Source organism: Mauremys mutica, chromosome 13 (genome assembly GCF_020497125.1).
Source record: "Mauremys mutica isolate MM-2020 ecotype Southern chromosome 13, ASM2049712v1, whole genome shotgun sequence".
Taxonomy (NCBI): domain Eukaryota; kingdom Metazoa; phylum Chordata; order Testudines; family Geoemydidae; genus Mauremys; species Mauremys mutica.
This window is the reverse complement of record NC_059084.1, coordinates 45,161,249-45,179,807: the sequence shown is the minus strand read 5'-3', so window position 1 is coordinate 45,179,807 and position 18,559 is coordinate 45,161,249. Positions and strand designations below refer to the sequence as shown.

The 18,559-nt window shown below is 53.2% G+C and overlaps 1 protein-coding gene across 3 annotated transcripts; it reads left to right on the top strand.

Moving 5' to 3' along the window:
• Positions 1 to 3,571: 3,571 nt before the first annotated feature.
• Positions 3,572 to 18,512, top strand: LOC123348979 (alpha-1B-glycoprotein-like). Of its 3 annotated transcripts, XM_044986705.1 has the most exons (10): positions 3,577 to 3,715; positions 3,841 to 3,873; positions 4,787 to 5,086; positions 6,909 to 7,238; positions 7,980 to 8,282; positions 10,238 to 10,558; positions 11,267 to 11,587; positions 12,801 to 13,121; positions 14,360 to 14,464; positions 18,060 to 18,512. In XM_044986705.1, the coding sequence occupies exons 1-10, from the start codon at positions 3,685 to 3,687 to the stop codon at positions 18,155 to 18,157; spliced, it is 2,163 nt and encodes a 720-aa protein (XP_044842640.1). In that variant the 5' UTR covers positions 3,577 to 3,684; the 3' UTR covers positions 18,158 to 18,512. The 3 variants fall into 3 exon arrangements, with proteins under 3 accessions (XP_044842643.1, XP_044842641.1, XP_044842640.1); XM_044986708.1 differs by lacking the exon at positions 12,801 to 13,121 and having other exon boundaries at positions 3,572 to 3,715; XM_044986706.1 differs by lacking the exon at positions 11,267 to 11,587 and having other exon boundaries at positions 3,575 to 3,715.
• The last annotated feature ends 47 nt before the right edge of the window (positions 18,513 to 18,559 follow it).

The following is an 18,559-nucleotide window of genomic DNA, read 5'->3' as shown; positions in this document are numbered from 1 at the left end:
CCAGGGCCCTGACAGTGTGAGTGCCACTAAAAATCAGCTTGCGTGCCGCCTTCGGCACCCGTGCACACCTGGTTTAGTGTTTAGAGTGGGGAAGGAACTCTGAGAGGAGGGGAAACAAAGGAAGTTCAAATCAGTGAAAAAAACCAGCAGGGAACATCCTTTCACAGAGACTCTTTGGCTCCTGGGTCTCAGCTGGAAACATTGTTCAAGAGAGGGAGTGAAACTATCAAAAGGAAGGACAAACACCCCAAGACACCCCCCCTTTCTCCCCCTGTCCACCTCATCGTCTGGACCGGAGAAGACAAAGGAAACAGCTGTTGGACTCTGGGGGAGGGATCCTGATGTCAGCTGCTGGAGCACAGGGTGAGAACGTTTGTTTTGCAACTTTGATAGTTTCTTAAGCAGATACTAGGAAGCATTTTATCTTTATTTTTCTTGGAACAATTTCTGATTTTGATGCTTCATCACTCGTAGTCTCTTGAAAGTCATGGGGGAGGGATAGCTCAGTGGTTTGAGCATTGGCTTGCTAAAGCCAGGGTTATGAGTTCAATCCTTGAGGAGGCCATTTGGGGAACTGGGGTAAAAATCAGGGGATTGGTCCTGTTTTGAGCAGGGGGTTGGACTAGAAGACCTCCTGAGGTCCCTTCCAACCCTAATATTCTCTGATTCTTTGTAGTTAATAATCTTGTTTTAATGTTTTATCTAATCCTGGGCAGGACAAGACATACATTTCTGGGGGAAGATCTGGGACTAGGGGATGTGCTGGGGTCACCCTGCCAGTATAACCCAGGCTGATGAGACAGAATGTGGCTTGCATGCTGGAAGGCGGTTTGTGAGTGAGCCTGGTGGGAGTATTTCAGGCATTGTACGGCACCAGAGGTTGCAAGGCAGGGGAGACTCAACCCTCCAGTGGTCTGTAACAGTGGGTTCTAGTGGGTTAGAGCAGAGGGGCTGTGTGTGAGGACTCTTAGCTTCTATAGACAACTCTGGGAAGGGAGTGAGGTCTGGTGGCTAGAGCAGGAGATTCAATCTGTTCATCTTATCAAGAAGAGAGAAAGGTGACGGATAGGGGCGCATGAGGACATTCACTGGGAGAAAATACTGGTTACTAAAGGGCTCTTTAATCTACAGGGGAAAGAAACAACAGCTGGAATCATAGAATATCAGGGTTGGAAGGGACCTCAGGAGGTATCTAGTCCAACCCCCTGCTCAAAGCAGGACGAACCCCAACGAAATCATCCCAGCCAGGGCTTTGTCAAGCCTGACCTTAAAAACCTCCCCCCTCATTCGTCTCTTCTGCAGACTAAACAATCCCAGTTCCCTCAGCCTCTCCTCATAAGTCATGTGCTCCAGCCCCCTAATCATTTGTGTTGCCCCTCGCTGGACTCTTTCCAATTTTTCCACATCCTTTTTGTAGTGTGGGGCCCAAAACTGGACACAGTACTCCAGATGAGGCCTCACCAATGTCTAATAGAGCGGAATGATCACATCTCTTGATCTGCTGACAATGCTCCTACTTATACAGCCCAAAATGCTGTTAGCCTTCTTGGCAACAGGGGCAGAGTGTTGACTCATATCCAGTTTCTCATCCACTGTAATCCTATGTCCTTTTCTGCAGAACTGCTGCCTAGCCATTCAGTCCCTAGTCTCTAGCAGTGCATGGGATTGTCCTGTCCTAAGTGCAGGACTTTGCACTTGTCCTTGTTGAACCTCATCAGGTTTCTTTGGCCCAATCCTCTAATTTGTCTAGGTCCCTCTGTATCCTATCCCTACCCTCCACAGTATTTACCGCTCCTCTCAGTTTAGTGTCATCTGCAAACTTGCTGAGGGTGCAATCCATGACATCCTCCAGATCATTAATGAAGATATTGGACAAAACCGACCCTTGGGGCACTCCACTTGATACCAGCTGCCAACTAGACATGGAGCCATCGATCACTACCAGTTGAGCCCTATGATTTGGCCAGCTTTCTATCCATCTTGTAGTCCATTCATCCAGCCCATACTTCTTTAACTTGCTGGCAAGAATACTGTGGGAGACCATATCAAAAGCTTTGCTAAAGTCAAGGAATAACATGTCCACTGCTTTCCCCTCATCCACAGAGCCAGTTATCTCATCATAGAAAGCAATTAAGTTTGGCTGATCACTTTCCTCTCCTCTAAGTGCTTCAGAATTGATTCCTTGAGGACATGCTCCATGATTTTTCCAGGGACTGAGGTGAGGCTGACTGGCCTCTAGGTCCCCAGATCCTCCTCCTTCCCTTTTTTAAAGATGGGCACAACATTAGCCTTTTTCCAGTCATCCGGGACCTCCCCCGATCGCCAAGAGTTTTCAAAGATAATGGCCAATGGCTCTGCAATCACATCAGCCAACTCCTTTAGCACCCTCGGATGCAGCACATCCAGCCCCATGGACTTGTGCTCGTCCAGCTTTTCTAAATAGCTGGAACCAGATAAATACAAATTGGAAATAAGGCACTGCTTAGGGAGATCAGCCATTAGAACACACTCCCCAGGGAAGAGGTCAATTCTCTGTCTCCTGATGTCTTCTGATCTGGATCGGATCATTACTGGTAAGGGGCCCGGGTGCTGCAGAGATGGAAATGGGACATTTTCCTGCTCTATCTCGGAGAGAGATTACTGTGTGTAGTCCCATGGTGGGAGTTCACCCAGGAACTAAGAACAGGTTGTAACAACTCCAGAGACATACACCCTCCCCCTCCCCCTCCCCCCCCACCCAGGAGATGCTCCCAAATATTGGTTCAAACTTTATTTTCCCAAGATGAACCTATGAAGAAAGGGCAGTGGGTAAATAGCCTGGTTTTCAACAGGCTCAGGGCTTAGCTGGTTCTGCTCCAGCAAACAGAAAGGAGCTCCGGTCCACAGAGGGCCCCAATCCAGGTCCCAGCAGAGAGGCCAAGCCAAGGATCTGAGGGCTGGAAAGACCGACGCCGGCCAGAGCCAGGGTGGGGATGGGTGGGTTGGTCTCCAGTGAGCCTATTAGCATGTCTGGAGGTTCTTTTGTTGCTTTGATATGTTTTCCCAGTAGTGCTTCCCCCTCAGGACTCAGTGGGCTTGGTTAGAAAGTGCTGTGTGGTCACTGGAAACCACAAGCAATTGTGTTGTTTATAGACTCTGAGGGGAAGGCAAAGCAAACTGGTATAGACAGAGGAACTCGCCGGAGAAGTCCCAGTGAAGGCAGGAGACTGCAGCCAGGAAAATCCCCACACAGGAGGATGAGAGATGTGCATCTCCACCCAAGAGAGGTGACGGCTGAGGAGCTGGGAGCCTAGCACAGGGACCCTTGCTGGATCGCAGAATGGGAAATAGAAGCGCAGGAGCTCCGATCTGAGAGGGAGGGGGCAGCAGGAAAAGGTGTGTGGATGGTCCACAGAACAAGGGCCGGTGGCATTTGTGGCCAGGGAGGCGGATAGCTGGGCTGTGGCGGGGAAGAGCCCAAGATTGTGGTCGCGTCACGTTTCCTGTGGTGAGTGGCAGCCCATGACTTCTCAGAGATCATGGGATGGAGGGAGGGCGGGCCAAGGATGAGCAATGCATCATGTCACGGGATTGTCCATCTTGTGGGACGGACAAAGCAGAAGGGTCAGTTACCCTTCCGGAGGGAGCCCCGGCTGGTGCCTGACCTCAGAACCCAGCTCCCAGCCCCAGAGGGACCAGTTCAGCATGGTGCTAACTCTCCTTCTGCCTGTGCTGGGTGAGTGACGTCCCTTTCTGTCTCTCTGTCTGTCTGTCTTCTCCTGTTACCCACCTCCCCCATTCTCCCCAGCATCCCATCTCTTGTGTTCCTGGAGGTCTCATCAACTCTTCTCTCTCTTTCAGCCTCTCTCCTTCCCCGGCCGGTGTTCCCTGCAGGTAATGCTGAGATGCCACTGCTGGGGGTGGGAATATCCTGTCAGCTGGGGTGGGGTATTTCCCCTCATTGAATCTGTAGAAAGTGGAAGTGCAGGTAGCGGGTATCTGAGTCCGGAGGTCTCGAACTCCCTCTTTCCTCCTTATGCCCAGCCAGCCCCAGTTCATTCCGACCTAACACTGTGCCCATCCCAGAGTGGGTGAGATGAGTTGGGTGGGTCTCAGGTCCCAGCAGAGAGGCCCCGGACAGGCTACGAAAGACAACTGCCCCTCTGCCCTCTGCAGGGGTGGGAGCCATACATTGGCGTGGTGGGGGGGTTGTGTACATGGGTGGAGAGGAACTCAGGGCTAATGATGATAAGCTCAGTTCTGGGAACAGCTGAGCCAGCACCTTTCCCTGGTGGATGAAACTGCACATGGTTAATGCTTCCGCTCAGAGAGGCAATGGCCAGACCCACATCTGTTTGGAGTTCCCAACTCCTCTTTCTCTTGTACCCCCTTCGCTGCATGGGGCAACCCTGAGGGGAGCTGATGCGGGGATGGCCCCCCTCCACCTTGCCAAGGGGGAGAGATTGTGCAGTGTTCACCTCAGCCCTGTCACACGCAGGGCAGCTGCCCCGTCTCACAGTGATGGGCTCAGGCTCTGGGCAGACTCAGGAAGGTCACAGCAAGTCACCATCTTGAGATTTCCTCCTTCGCCATGAGTGCTGGAAGCTGACTATAACCAACGCTGAGATTCTGCTTGAATCCCATGACTCTGAAAGCCAAAGCCCTAAGGGAAGGGCTGTGACACCTGAGCCTCCAGCTGATCCTTCCCATGTTGGAGGGGTGGATGCAGGGCAAATGTGAGGGTTTCTATTTGCGGCCGGGTCTGTGTTGGTTTTGAGTTGATGCTAATGGAACCTTGGTTCCCCAGCTAAACACCCAGCTCCAGTCTTCTCCGTGCATCCCCAGAAGGATGAATACCTGCTCGGAGACACCGTGGGCCTCACATGCACTGCCCCCCCTGCGAGGGATCAGGTGTCGTCATTCCAATACTACAGCAACATGGCATGGGCTGTTTCAGCCAGAGCGTCCTCCAGGCGGGAACACACCTACAACCTCAACATCACGGAGTCACGGAGTGCGGGTTTGTACAGCTGTAGCTATTACACAGGCAAGTCTGGTCATTTCGTCCCGTCCTATGAGAGCAACCGAATCAACATCAGAGTCAAAGGTGAGATAGGTCTATCTATCTCTCTATCTATCCCCAACCACCCCCTATCTATCTATCTATCTATCCCCAACCACCCCATCTATCTATCTATCTCTCTATCTATCTACAGTAACTCCTCTTAACCTTGTTTCATTGTTACGTCGATGATCTATTAGAGAATTTAAAGTCACACACTGCTCCCTTATAACACTGTTTGGCAGCCGCCTGCTTTGTCCACTGCTTGCAGGAAGAGCAGCCATTGCAGCTGGTCTGGGCTTGGAACCAGGGTGGGTCGGCATCCCCATGACCAGCTCCCCTAGGTTCCCTGTGCAGCAGCCCCCTAACAGGCTATCAATTGCCGGCAGTTCAGGTGTCCCTCCCACCACTCCTCTGTGCTGCTCCTGCCCCTCTGCCTTGGAGCTGCTTCCGGGAGCCTCCTGCTTGCTGGGGGTGGGGTGGGGTGAGAGGGGTGCTGATGTCAGGGTGTCCTGTTCCTGTGCCCCCCCTCACAAACACACACACACACACACACACACACACACCACCCGTCACTTTGGAAAGTGGAGGGACTGGTGCACTCCAGTGGGATAGCCCGGGTTCATCATCACGTTCAGTTTCCACCGGGAATGTTTGCAGCCACTGCCATGTGTCTATTGTGTCTCCTCCCTCCATCCCTGCTGCCTTGTAGAGGGTGAGGCTACATTAACAACAATGTGTTAACCCTTGAGGGCTAAGCCAAGTGCTAGTTCATCATTTAGAAGCAAGGCATTCCCTGGGAAATATCCCACCCTCTGACTCCATCATCTCAACCAAGCTTCACAATCAGCATTGTGTGTGTGTGTGTGTGTGTGTGTAATGTCTTTTGTCTGGTGAAAGAAAATTCCCTGGAACCTAACCTCCCCCCCACCATTTACATTAATTCTTATGGGGAAATTTGATTTGCTTAACATCATTTCACTTAAAGTAGCATTTTTCAGGAACATAATTACAATATCTATCTATCTATCTATCCCCATACTCTCCCTTTCTCTCCTTCTCTCCATACACCCCCTCTATCTCTGTACACCACAATGTAGCTATTTAAATATCAAGTGACCCCCCCTTCTCCATTAGGGGCTCCCACCATTCCAGTTGTTGTTGTGAATGCTTTACACACACACAACACACACACTTATCTTTTGAAGGTCAATGACTGTCAAAGTGATGCCGTTATGGAGGAGGGTCTGACTGTCAGGAGCAGGTAATCTATGCCATGGTTTATCTGCCATGGGTTATTTCCCAGCCATTCACTTCCAAATCATGGCCAGCCAACATGGCTGTCTGACTGGCAACTGTATGGCTGCCCAATAGCAGGCAAACATGCCTATCCAATATGGCACTCACATTCAGCAAAATGGCCAGTAAATATGGCCAGTCAACTGGCAACAACTTTTCTGCCCAACATGGCACCCCAAATACTAACATGCCAATCCAAAATGGCTGCTCACATTGGACAAAATGAACATGGCTGCCCAACTGGCAACAACATGGCCATCCAACATTCCTACCCAACTGAAAAGAGCCTGATTGCTCTAGGGTAGCTGCCAAAATGGCCACCAGTCTGGTTGCCCAATGAAAACGAAGACCCACATGGTTCTAGGAGCATGGCTGTCCAACACGGTAACCCAATGGTTAGCAACACCCCAAGGTAGTTTTTTGGGAAGGAATTCCCAATTCCAGCTCCAACAGCTTGTCCAAAGTCCTGGAGGAAGGGAAGACGCAACCGTTCCATTCTCCGAACCACATTTCCTCTTTCCTCCATCTTCTGCCCTGGCTGACCCCCACCTTTTCCTGCCCCCTTCAGACCCCCCTCCAGAGCCGACGCTGAGTGTGGATCCCCCATCTGGCGTGGTGAGCGAAGGGCACCCCCTACACATCACCTGCAAGGCCCCCGGGGACGCCAGACAGCTGAGGTTTCACTTCTACCAAGATGGAGCCAAGATCGTCCCTGGGGACGTTGGGTCTGAGATCAGCACTGCGGCGCCAAGGACCAGCTCTATGACAGTCTCTGTGCTCAGAATCCCGCAGGCTGACACCAACAGCACCGGGGAATACACCTGCCGGTACGAGGCGAAAGAGAGCGGGAGATGGATCCTGTCCACCAGGAGCCAGGCTGTGACTGTTACCTTGAAAGGTGAGGCTGCCCTGGAGAATAAAATCCACTTCTACATACAATCACCACTTCCTACAGCATGGGCACAGACACACCCAAAAACACACCCACACCCACACCCACACTCGAGACCAACAATTCAGTAAGGCAACAAAGCATTCGGCTCTCAAACACTGACACCCAGAGTGGCCACCCCTTCCCCACCCCACCCTCTGCTGCCCCCTAGTGCCCATTATACAGTACAGCCGCCCCTTCCCCGCCCCCACCCTCTGCTGCCCCCTAGTGCCCATTATACAGTACAGCCGCCCCTTCCCCGCCCCCACCCTCTGCTGCCCCCTAGTGCCCATTATACAGTACAGCCGCCCCTTCCCCGCCCCCACCCTCTGCTGCCCCTAGTGCCCATTATACTGTCCAGCCGCCCCTCCCCGCTCCCACCCTCTGCTGCCCCCTAGTGCCCATTATACAGTATATCCGCCTCTTTCCACCCCCCCCCCCTGCTGCCCCCTGGTACGCATTATACAGTATAGCCACCCCTTCCCCACCCCCACCCTCTGCTGCCCCCTAGTGCCCATTATACAGTACAGCCGCCCCTTTCCCACCCCACCCTCTGCTGCCCCCTAGTGCCCATTATACAGTACAGCCGCCCCTTCCCCACCCCCACCCTCTGCTGCCCCCTAGTGCCCATTATACAGTATAGCTTCTGCTTTTCACGCTCAGCACTGTGGTTCCCCTGCTAATCTCTCGCTGTTGCTGCTCCCTCAGATCCTCCCCCACGGCCAGTGCTGACTGTGGATCCCCCTTCAGGAGGGGTGAACGAAGGGTTCCCCCTGCTCATCACCTGCACAGCCCCTGGGGATGCCGGCGAATGGAGGTTTCACTTCTACAAAGACGGAGCAAAGATTATCCCCAAGGAGCCCAGCACCAGCTCTAGGAATGTCTCTGTGTTCAGCATCCCACGGGCTGGTCTCAGCAATGCCGGGGAATTCACCTGCGGGTACGAGGAGAATGTGAATGGGAGGTGGGTCCCATCCCCTAGGAGCTTGCCTGTGAACGTCACCGTGAAGGGTGAGTATCAGGGTCCCCACCCCGAACCCTGAGGTACAGACATGGGGACCCGCATGAAAGACCCCCTAAGCTTATATTCTACCAGCCTAGATTTAAAACTTCCCCGAGGCACAAATTCCTTTCCTTGTCCTTGGACGGTATTGCTGGTACCACCAAGTGATTTATACAAAAATTCAGGGAAGGGTCACTTCGAGTCGCTATCCCCCCCAAATATCCCCCATGCCCCTTCACCCCTTTTCCTGGGGAGGCTTGAGAATAAGATACCAACTAATTGCTTTAGCAATGTGAATACGGACCCGTCCCTTATTTTCAGGACACTAAAATCAATAATGACAGGTTTCAGAGTAGCAGCCGTGTTAGTCTGTATCTGCAAAAAGAACAGGAGTCCTTGTGGTCCAATGAAGTGGGCCGAAGCCCACGAAAGCTTGTGCTCAAATAAATGTGTTAGTCTGTAAGGTGCCACAAGGACTCCTGTTCTTTCTGTAAAATCAATAAGATTTTTAAAAGAAGAAATGTATTAAAAAAAAAGTAAAAGAATTACAAAATCAGGATGGAAGGTAACGTTACAGGGTAATAGAAGGATTTAAGACAAAGAGGACTCCCCTCTGGACTCAGCTTCACAATTACAAAAACAGGACTGAAACTACCTCTTTAGCATAGGGAAATTTCAGAGTCCACATAACGCATTTTCTTGTCTTACTTCCAATTTTTGTAATTTTAGATGGACCATTTCAGGTATGTTTTCAGGAGATTTTGTACCTGCCTGGTCTCTCTCTCTGTCCAGAGAGGGAACAACCAAAGAGAGCCACAAACAACTCCCCCTCCCCCAGATTTAAAAGTATCTTCTTTCCTCATTGGTCCTTCTGGACAGGTGCCATCTAGGTTATTTGAGCTTCTTAACCCCTTACAGGTAAAGTGATTCAGTACAGCTGCCCAGAAGGATTTTATGCTACCCTTCTCTTTGTGTTTATGACAGCGAGGATGCCCTAAAGCAGGGTTCCCCAATGTGGTGCCCACGGGTGCCATGGCGCTCACGGGGGCATCTAAATACTCCTGCGTCCTGGCCAGCGGTCGAGCATCTGCCGAATTTCCAGCGGAGACGCCTTTGGATGACGACGCTTGCTGCCGACAAGTGCCGTCATCCAGAGGCGTCGCCACCGAATTTTGGTGGCATTTTGGTGGATGCTCGACCGCCACCACGGTCCTTCGTCTGGCGCCCGCCAGATGAAAAAGGTTGGGGGCCACTGCCCTGAAGTCTCAAATTCAATGCAAGATATATTCAGTGCTTCCTGAAATAGGGGACAGTGGACACGCATGCAGGGGCGGCTCTAGCAATTTCGCTGCCCCAAGCATGGCGGCACGCCACAGGGGGCACTCTGCCGGTCGCAGGTCCCACGGCTCCGGTTGACCTCCCACAGGTGTGCCTGCGGATGCTCCACCGAAGCCACGGGACCAGCAGACCCTCCGCAGGCACGCCTGCGGGAGGTCCACCGGAGCCGCCTGCCGCCCTCCCGGCGACCAGCAGAGCACCCCCCGCGGCATGCCGCCCCAAGCACGTGCTTGGTGTGCTGGGGCCTGAAGCCGCCCCTGCACGCACGGGCACCTGTGCACACACTCAGCTGTCTTTTGAAGGAGAATGATTGTTGAGGTGATGCAGAGGTGTAATAAATGCCCCCCCAACAAAAGTGCCATTCCTTCTGCTGTCCCATAGTACCTATTATAAAGTAGAGCTGACGCTTCTCTGCCCACACCTTCAGTTACCCATTTTACCGAATAAGCACCACCTCCCCACCCTCACCCCCTGCTGCCCCCTAGTGCCCATTATACAGTATAGCCGCCCCTTCCCCACCCCACCCCCTGCTGCCCCCTAGTGCCCATTATACAGTATAGCGGACTTTTACCAATTTCCCCAATATGGATCTACTGTTGACCCATCCTCTTTGCCCTCCCCTCAGATCCCCTTCCCTTGCCTGTGCTGAGCATGGATCCCCCGTCTGGAGTGGTGAGCAAAGGGCTCCCCTTAGTCATCACCTGCACGGCCCCCGGAGATGCACGAGAGTGGAGGTTTCACTTCTACAAGGATGGAGCCGAGATTATCCCCGGGGACATGGTGTCGGAGATCAGCACCATAGAGTCCAGCACTGACTCTCTGATGCTCACTTTCCCACGGGCTGGTCCTGAGAGCACTGGGAAATTCACCTGCAGTTACGAGGAAAACGTGAGCGGGAGGTGGATCCCGTCCCCCAGGAGCCAGGCTGTGAATGTCACCATGAAGGGTGAGGCTGCCTCCAAACCTCCAAATGCCCTCGGAGATATACTGCGTAGTCCTGCGGTGGGGAGAACAGGGAAACTCACACACCTGGCTGTTTCTGAAGGAAAACGATTGTGGACACGATGCAGCTGTATAATAAATGGCTGATTAACTCAGCTCCCACTCCTTATGCTGCCCCAGTGCCTAAGTATAGTGACCCCTCCCCCACCCCCACCCTCTGCTGCCCCCTAGTGCCCATTGTACAGTACAGCCGCCCCTTCCCCGCCCCCACCTTCTGCTGCCCCCTAGTACCTATTATACAGTACAGCCGCCCCTTCCCCACTCCACCCTCTGCTGCCCCTAGTGCCCATTATACAGCACAGCCGCCCCTTCCACACCCCCACCCTCTGCTGCCCCCTAGTGCCCATTATACAGTACAGCCGCCCCTTCCCCACCCCCACCCTCTGCTGCCCCCTAGTGCCCATTATAGAGCAGAGCCGCCTCTTCCCCACTCCCACCCTCTGCTGCCCCCTAGTGCCTATTATACAGTACAGCCGCCCCTCCCCCACCCCCACCCTCTGCTGCCCCCTAGTGCCCATTATACAGTACAGCCGCCCCTTCCCCACCCCCACCCTCTGCTGCCCCCTAGTGCCCATTATACAATATAGCAGATTTTTACCAATTTCCCCAATTTGGATCTCCTGCTGACCCATCCTCTTTGCCCTCCCCTCAGATCCCCCTCCCCAACCAGTACTGAGCATGGATCCCTCATCCGGAGTGGTGAGTGAAGGGCTCCCCCTGCTCATCACCTGCATGGCCCCCGGAGATGCACGAGAGTGGAGGTTTCACTTCTACAAGGATGGAGCCGAGATTATCCCCGGGGACATGGTATCAGAGATCAGCACCACAGAGTCCAGCACTGACTCTATGATGCTCACTTTCCCACGGGCTGGTCCTGAGAGCACTGGGGAATTCACCTGCAGTTACGAGGAAAACGTGAGCGGGAGGTGGATCCCGTCCCCCAGGAGCCAGGCTGTGAATGTCACCATGAAGGGTGAGGCTGCCCCCAAACCTCCAAATGCCCTCGGAGATATACTGCATAGTCCTGCGGTGGGGAGAACAGGGAAACTCACACACCTGGCTGTTTCTGAAGGAAAACGATTGTGGACACGATGCAGCTGTATAATGAATGGCTGATTAACTCAGCTCCCATTCCTTATGCTGCCCCAGTGCCTAAGTATAGCGACCCCTTCCCCACCCCCACCCTCTGCTGCCCCCTAGTGCCCATTATACAGTACAACCACCCCTTCCCCACCCCCACCCTCTGCTGCCCCCTAGTGCCCATTATACAGTACAGCCTCCCCTCCCCCACCCCACCCTCTGCTGCCCCCTAGTGCCCATTGTACAGTACAGCCACCCCTTCCCCACCCCCACCCTCTGCTGCCCCCTAGTGCCCATTGTACAGTACAGCCGCCCCTTCCCCACCCCCACCCTCTGCTGCCCCTAGTGCCCATTATACAGCACAGCCACCCCTTCCCCACCCCCACCCTCTGCTGCCCCCTAGTGCCCATTGTACAGTACAGCCGCCCCTTCCCCACCCCCACCCTCTGCTGCCCCTAGTGCCCATTATACAGTACAGCCGCCCCTCCCCCACCCCCACCCTCTGCTGCCCCTAGTGCCCATTATACAGTACAACCACCCCTTCCCTGCCCCCACCCTCTGCTGCCCCCTAATGCCCATTATAGAGTACAGCCGCTCCTTCCCCACCCCACCCTCTGCTGCCCCCTAGTGCCCATTATACAGTACAGCCGCCCCTTCCCCACCCCCGCCCTCTGCTGCCCCTAGTGCCCATTATACAGTACAGCCGCCCCTCTCCCACCCCCACCCTCTGCTGCCCCCTAGTGCCCATTATAGAGTACAGCCGCTCCTTCCCCACCCCACCCTCTGCTGCCCCCTAGTGCCCATTATACAGTACAACCGCCCCTTCCCCACCCCACCCTCTGCTGCCCCCTAGTGCCCATTATACAGTACAGCCGCCCCTTCCCCACCCCACCCTCTGCTGCCCCCTAGTGCCCATTATACAGTACAGCCGCTCCTTCCCTGCCCCAGCCTCTGCTGCCCCCTAGTGCCCATTATACAGTACAGCCGCCCCTTCCCCACCCCCACCCTCTGCTGCCCCCTAGTGCCCATTATACAATATAGCAGATTTTTACCAATTTCCCCAATCTGGATCTCCTGCTGACCCATCCTCTTTGCCCTCCCCTCAGATCCCCCTCCCCAACCAGTACTGAGCATGGATCCCCCATCCGGAGTGGTGAGTGAAGGGCTCCCCTTGCTCATCACCTGCATGGCCCCTGGTGACATCAGTGAGTGGAGGTTTCACTTTTACAAGGATGGAGCCAAGATTATCCCCAGGGACATGGTGTCGGAGATCAGCACCACAGAGCCCAGCACTGACTCTATGATGCTCACTTTCCCACGGGCTGGTCCTGAGAGCACTGGGGAATTCACCTGCAGTTATGAGGAAAACGTGAGCGGGAGGTGGATCCCGTCCCCCAGGAGCCAGGCTGTGAATGTCACCATGAAGGGTGAGGCTGCCCCCAAACCTCCAAATACCCTCAGAGATATACTGCGTAGTTCTGCGGTGGGGAGAACAGGGAACTCACACACCTGGCTGTTTCTGAAAGAAGACGATTGTGGACACGATGCAGCTGTATAATGAATGGCTGATTAACTCAGCTCCCACTCCCTATGCTGCCCCAGTGCCTAAGTATAGCGACCCCTTCCCCACCTCCACCCTCTGCTGCCCCCTAGTGCCCATTATACAGTACAACCGCCCCTTCCCCGCCCCCACCCTCTGCTGCCCCCTAGTGCCCATTATACAGTACAGCCGCCCCTCTCCCACCTCCACCCTCTGCTGCCCCCTAGTGCCCACTATACAGTATAGCCGCCCCTTCCCCACCCCCACCCTCTGCTGCCCCCTAGTGTCCATTATACAGTATAGCCGCCCCTCCCCCGCCTCCATCCTCTGCTGCCCCCTAGTGCCCATTATACAGTACAGCCGCCCCTTCCCCACCCCCACCCTCTGCTGCCCCCTAGTGCCCATTATACAGTACAGCCCCCCCTCCCCCGCCTCCACCCTCTGCTGCCCCCTAGTGCCCATTATACAGTACAGACGCCCCTTCCCCGCCCCCACCCTCTGCTGTCCCCTAGTGCCCATTATACAGTACAGCCGCCCCTTCCCCACCCTCTGCTGCCCCCTAGTGCCCATTATACAGTACAGCCGCCCCTTCCCCACCCCCACCCTCTGCTGCCCCCTAGTGCCCATTATACAGTACAGCCGCCCCTTCCTCTCCCATTCCCTCCCCCTCTGCTGCCCCTAGTGCCCATCATACAGTATAGATAACGAGGAGAATGTGAATGGAAGGTGGATCCCATCCCCCAGGATCTGGCCTGTGAACATCACCATGAAGGGTGAGGCCCCCCAAATGCCCCTTACAGCCCCCCAAAATAAAGCCACCTCAGGGTCATACCAGCAGCCCCCTGCTACCTTCAAAGCGAGACCTCGGCTGCAAACTTGAACGGGGACAATAGGTAGGCCCATCCCCCCCCCCATTGCAGTATCCCTGATTGACCCACGGGTGGCAGCATTTCACCATGGCTGATACCGAAAGCATCTGGCAGGCAGAAAATCTTCCCTTAAAGGGTAGGGCACCCATAGGTCCCTGCCCTGGCTGGGGTATAGTGGAGGTAGCAGATCCCTATTCACTGTTCTGTCCCTATGGTTCCTGGTTATTAACAGCTCCCCTTTTTCTCCTTCTCTTAGCTATCGGGTCTCTGCCCATCCCCCTGGTGGCTGGGTGCGCTGGTGCTGCCGTGGGTCTGGTTCTGCTGCTGCTTCTCGTCTGTCTCTTCAAGAGGATGAAGAAAGGTGTGTGGGGAGGGAAAGAGGGGGATGGGGAATGGGACCCAGGCATCCAAGATGGCAGAACAGGGCCCTCACCCTCATGGGGCACCACAGCTCTCAGTCCCTGTCAGGGAGAGACTGAGTTGGAGAATGAGATCCAGGCGTCCAGGATGACCATTCAATTCTCCAAATCCTAGGAGATTCTGGAGCACTCTCTCCTCTCCCCTCCCCTCCCACCTCCAAGATTAATTTAGGATCGCAACTGGAAATAACTTTGGGTAATTGGCTAGAGCAGGACTGCCTTGTACAAGATCAAGGATGATTTAGTAATACAGGACTCCAGTGCAAAGGACGGTGGGTAATTTGGAGTAAAGGACTCTGGGGAGTTTACAGGAGGGAGACTCTGCTTCATAGACTCATAGACTGTGACTACTGAGCCCTGTGTCCCACCAACCTGGGGTATCTCTCCGTGAGGTTCCCCTCTGGTGTTATCTGGACTGGTGATCTGCTAGGTCACTCCAATCCTTGACTCTGGGAAACAGCCTTACCCTGCTCTGCTGTGGGAACCCCCACTCCTGGGCGGTTCACGCACAGCCTCTGGCATGTAAGCTGCTCCTTGGATTGTGTGACCGAATGACACTAGCCAATATCTCCGGTCCCAGACACAACCCTAGGAACCTCCGTCTTTCAGTGTCCAGTTATGCCCGCCGGACACTGAAAGCCTATATAAGTTTGTCAATTTAACAAAGAAATTGATATGTACCAGGCTTGTTAACCCAAGGGGAGTCTCTGACATGCTTCAAACCAAACGCACTGCTTCAGGTAGAATAAACAAACAGATTTATTAACTATAAAGGTAGATTTTAAGTAATTATAAGTCAAAGCACAACAAGTTAGATTTGGTCAAATGAAATAAAAGCAAAACGCATTCTAATCTGGTCTTAACATTTTCAGTGCCCTTACAAACTTAATGCTTCTCACCACAGGCTGGCTGGCTGCCGTTCAGCCAGGCTCTCCCCTTTGATCAGTGCTTCAGTCGCTTGGCGGTGGGGTCTGTAGATGTAGGTGGAAGAGAGAGGAAGAGCAGGGCAAACGTCTCTCCCTTTTATCATGTCCTTTCTTCCCTCTTGGCTTTGTCCCCCACTTCAGAGTCAGGTGAGCATTACCTCATCGCAGTCCTAAACTGACCAAAGGAAAGGGGGAGACTCACTCGAGAGTCCAACAGACCTTTTGCTGTTGCCTAGGCCAGCGTCCTTTGTTCCTGTGAGGCTGGGCTGGGTTTGCCCATACATGCCTTGATGAGGTGTGAACTGCCCCTCTGCTCTTAGAGAGCTTTGCCTGGGCTTGTTTTAAGCCATGAAGACACATTTTCAGCCTCATAACTATATACATGAAATTATAACCTGTAACATTACTATAACGTTACTCTAACAGCAATTACTATAATATCACTATAACAACCATGCTCCGTGCATCATGAGCTTTCCAAAGACACCCAACATAAGAAACTTTGCATTGGATACCACACAATCATTTTACAAAGATCAACATGGGGGTGCAGGGTGTTCCCATGAGGTACCGAATGTCACACTCTCTCACACTCTGATGCTGTTGTCAAGCCACAAACCTCTGATAGGCACTACACTTACACAGCCATCCACAGGCAGGGACATGCCCAACTGAGGTACATGAATGATCTCCCAGGCATTCATGAAACATCAAAAGGGAGGCTCCAGCCAATTCCCCCCAGCTCCCCAACCTTGCACCCCAGAACTGCACCATCTTTCACTGGTCAGAAGCCTGGCCAGGGTAAGCTCATTACCTAGTTCACCACTTCGTCAACAGAAGTGGACATGCACCAGCCTTTGTAACCTGAGCTGAGATTCCCCAAGCACTTGAACCAAAACACGCTGTTTTAGGTAAAATATAGAACAGATGATTAACGACAGAAAGATTTGAAGTGATTATAGGGAGCAAGCACAGAGATCAAAGTTGGTTCCTTAAGAAATAAAAATAAGTTCACAGTCTAAGTTCTACAAACTAAACAGGATTTGAATCAAGCCGTGTCTCCCCCTGAGAGATGATACAAGCAGGTTACAGATCCTCAATACACAGGCTAGGACTCTTCTCCAGCCTGGGACCTCCTTCTCCCAGTTCAAAGTCTTTGTCCTCCAAACGTGTTGCCAGGTGTTGAGTTGTGGGGGGAGTGAGGCCAAGTGAAGATGTCACTTCCCCTCTTTTATACTTTCTTGCTAAGATCTTTGCTGTGCAGTGGGGATCAGGTGGTCCCCATTGGTCAAGCAGTCGCCGGTGTATACAGTCTATGGATAGTGGATTCTTTCCTTGATGGGTGTTGATGAGTCACTAATGCTCCCTGGCTACTCCACTGTTATACCAGAAAGGCTGGTTGTGGGTGTTCCCAACCTCACAACATATTTCAGTAACATATACAGCAATACTTCATAACTTCCCATACAATGACAGCACACGCAATCCAACAGGATATTAATGTTCAACAGATGAAGACTTTAAAATGATACCTCACAAGGCAAACTTTGTACCAAACATACCATCCTTGTATGAGAGTGGTGAACATGGGGGTTCCACGGTGCTACTTTGAGGTACAGAGCATCACCCCATCCCCCTTAGTTCACTGCAGTTTTAGTCACTGATTCATGCGGAGGCAGTGGGCCCACGATCCTCTTTAGGTTTTGACCATACAGCTCCCAAGTGTTGCTAAGCTCCCCCATGAGCGCTTGTAAAGCTCTGTGTATCTTTTAACCCTTTGGGGATCAGTCTGGTCATTTCAGATGTTAGCCAGTGTGCCTCCTCTGGGATGCTAGAAAGCGTCTCTTTGTATCTGTTCAGTATTGATAACCCTTCTGCTTTTCCAACTGGTGTTAACTCAATGCAGATAGTAATGTTTTCTAGAGTGTAGGTAACTTGGCATTTAGCCAGCAATGCCATGAGATAGTGTGCCTCAGTTTCCCCTTCCATGCAGCAGACCAGGTTTATTATGGTTTCTCTGCTGTGACACCCCCCCTGCCCTGCTCCTTGCAGCACAATGCCACCGTGGGCTCAGCACTGACTGGCAGAAGAGAGCACCTCCTGGTGTGGTGAACCCTGCCTGACTCCCTGCAGCACAGCGCCCCCTAGCATCATACTTGGGCACTGGGCTCAGCACTAACTGTCAGAGCAGAGCCCCCTGCGCCCCACTCCCTGCAGCACAGCGCCCCCTAGCACCGCACTGCCGCACTGCTTAGCACTGTCAGGGGAGAGCCTCCCTGCACTGCTCCCTGCATCACAGCACCCCCTAGTGTCATGCTGGTGCATTGCAGTCCGTGCTGATTAAGTTGCAAGAATGACCCTTACTGAGCCGCCCTAGTGACACATAGGGGTACTGCAGAGAGCACTTTTTCCCAGGGGAGTGTGCCCCCTATTGAGCTACCCACAATGCCCCTTCCTGGCTTCCTTGCTTTGCTATCCCTTGTTGGTCTCCCTTCTAAGTGCACCCCACCCTTTCCCCTTCTGAGCCAGAGCCCTAACGTGGAACAGAAACACACTATGAAATGCCCCTGGTACGGTAGCGAAGTGACTGATTTGCTTTTCTCATTGGTAGGTTCCAAGTGGGCGTGGAGGAGGAGAGCCCAGAACGATGGCTCCATCAGCAGTTACTCACCTATGTCTCTGGCAATGATCAACCCAGACACTCTGTAACCTCCAGCGGAAATTACACCCCCCTCAGCCCCTTGCCTCCCTGTCCCCCGCAACATCATAGGACCTACGAAGATCCGTGAAGCTTACCACACTCACTGTGCTTATCCTCCCACGGTCTCCTTCACGCCGGTGGGCACACACCGGGTCTCCAGCCGAAAACATCCCTGGCAAAACGAGATGTGATGGTGTCTCTTTGCCTGCTGCAGAGAGACTGGGACAGTTTGAAAGGAAGGAAGAAATTTCGACTCTCCTAACTTCTCAGCAAATCTCCCCTTTACCAGGAACATTCAAACTGATGAAAATCTCTGTAAATTTCCTGTCTCCTGTTGGTCATTAAACCGCCCTTTTAACCTCCTATGGTCTTTCTGCTCCCCCTCCCCCATGATTCTATAAAATGAGACG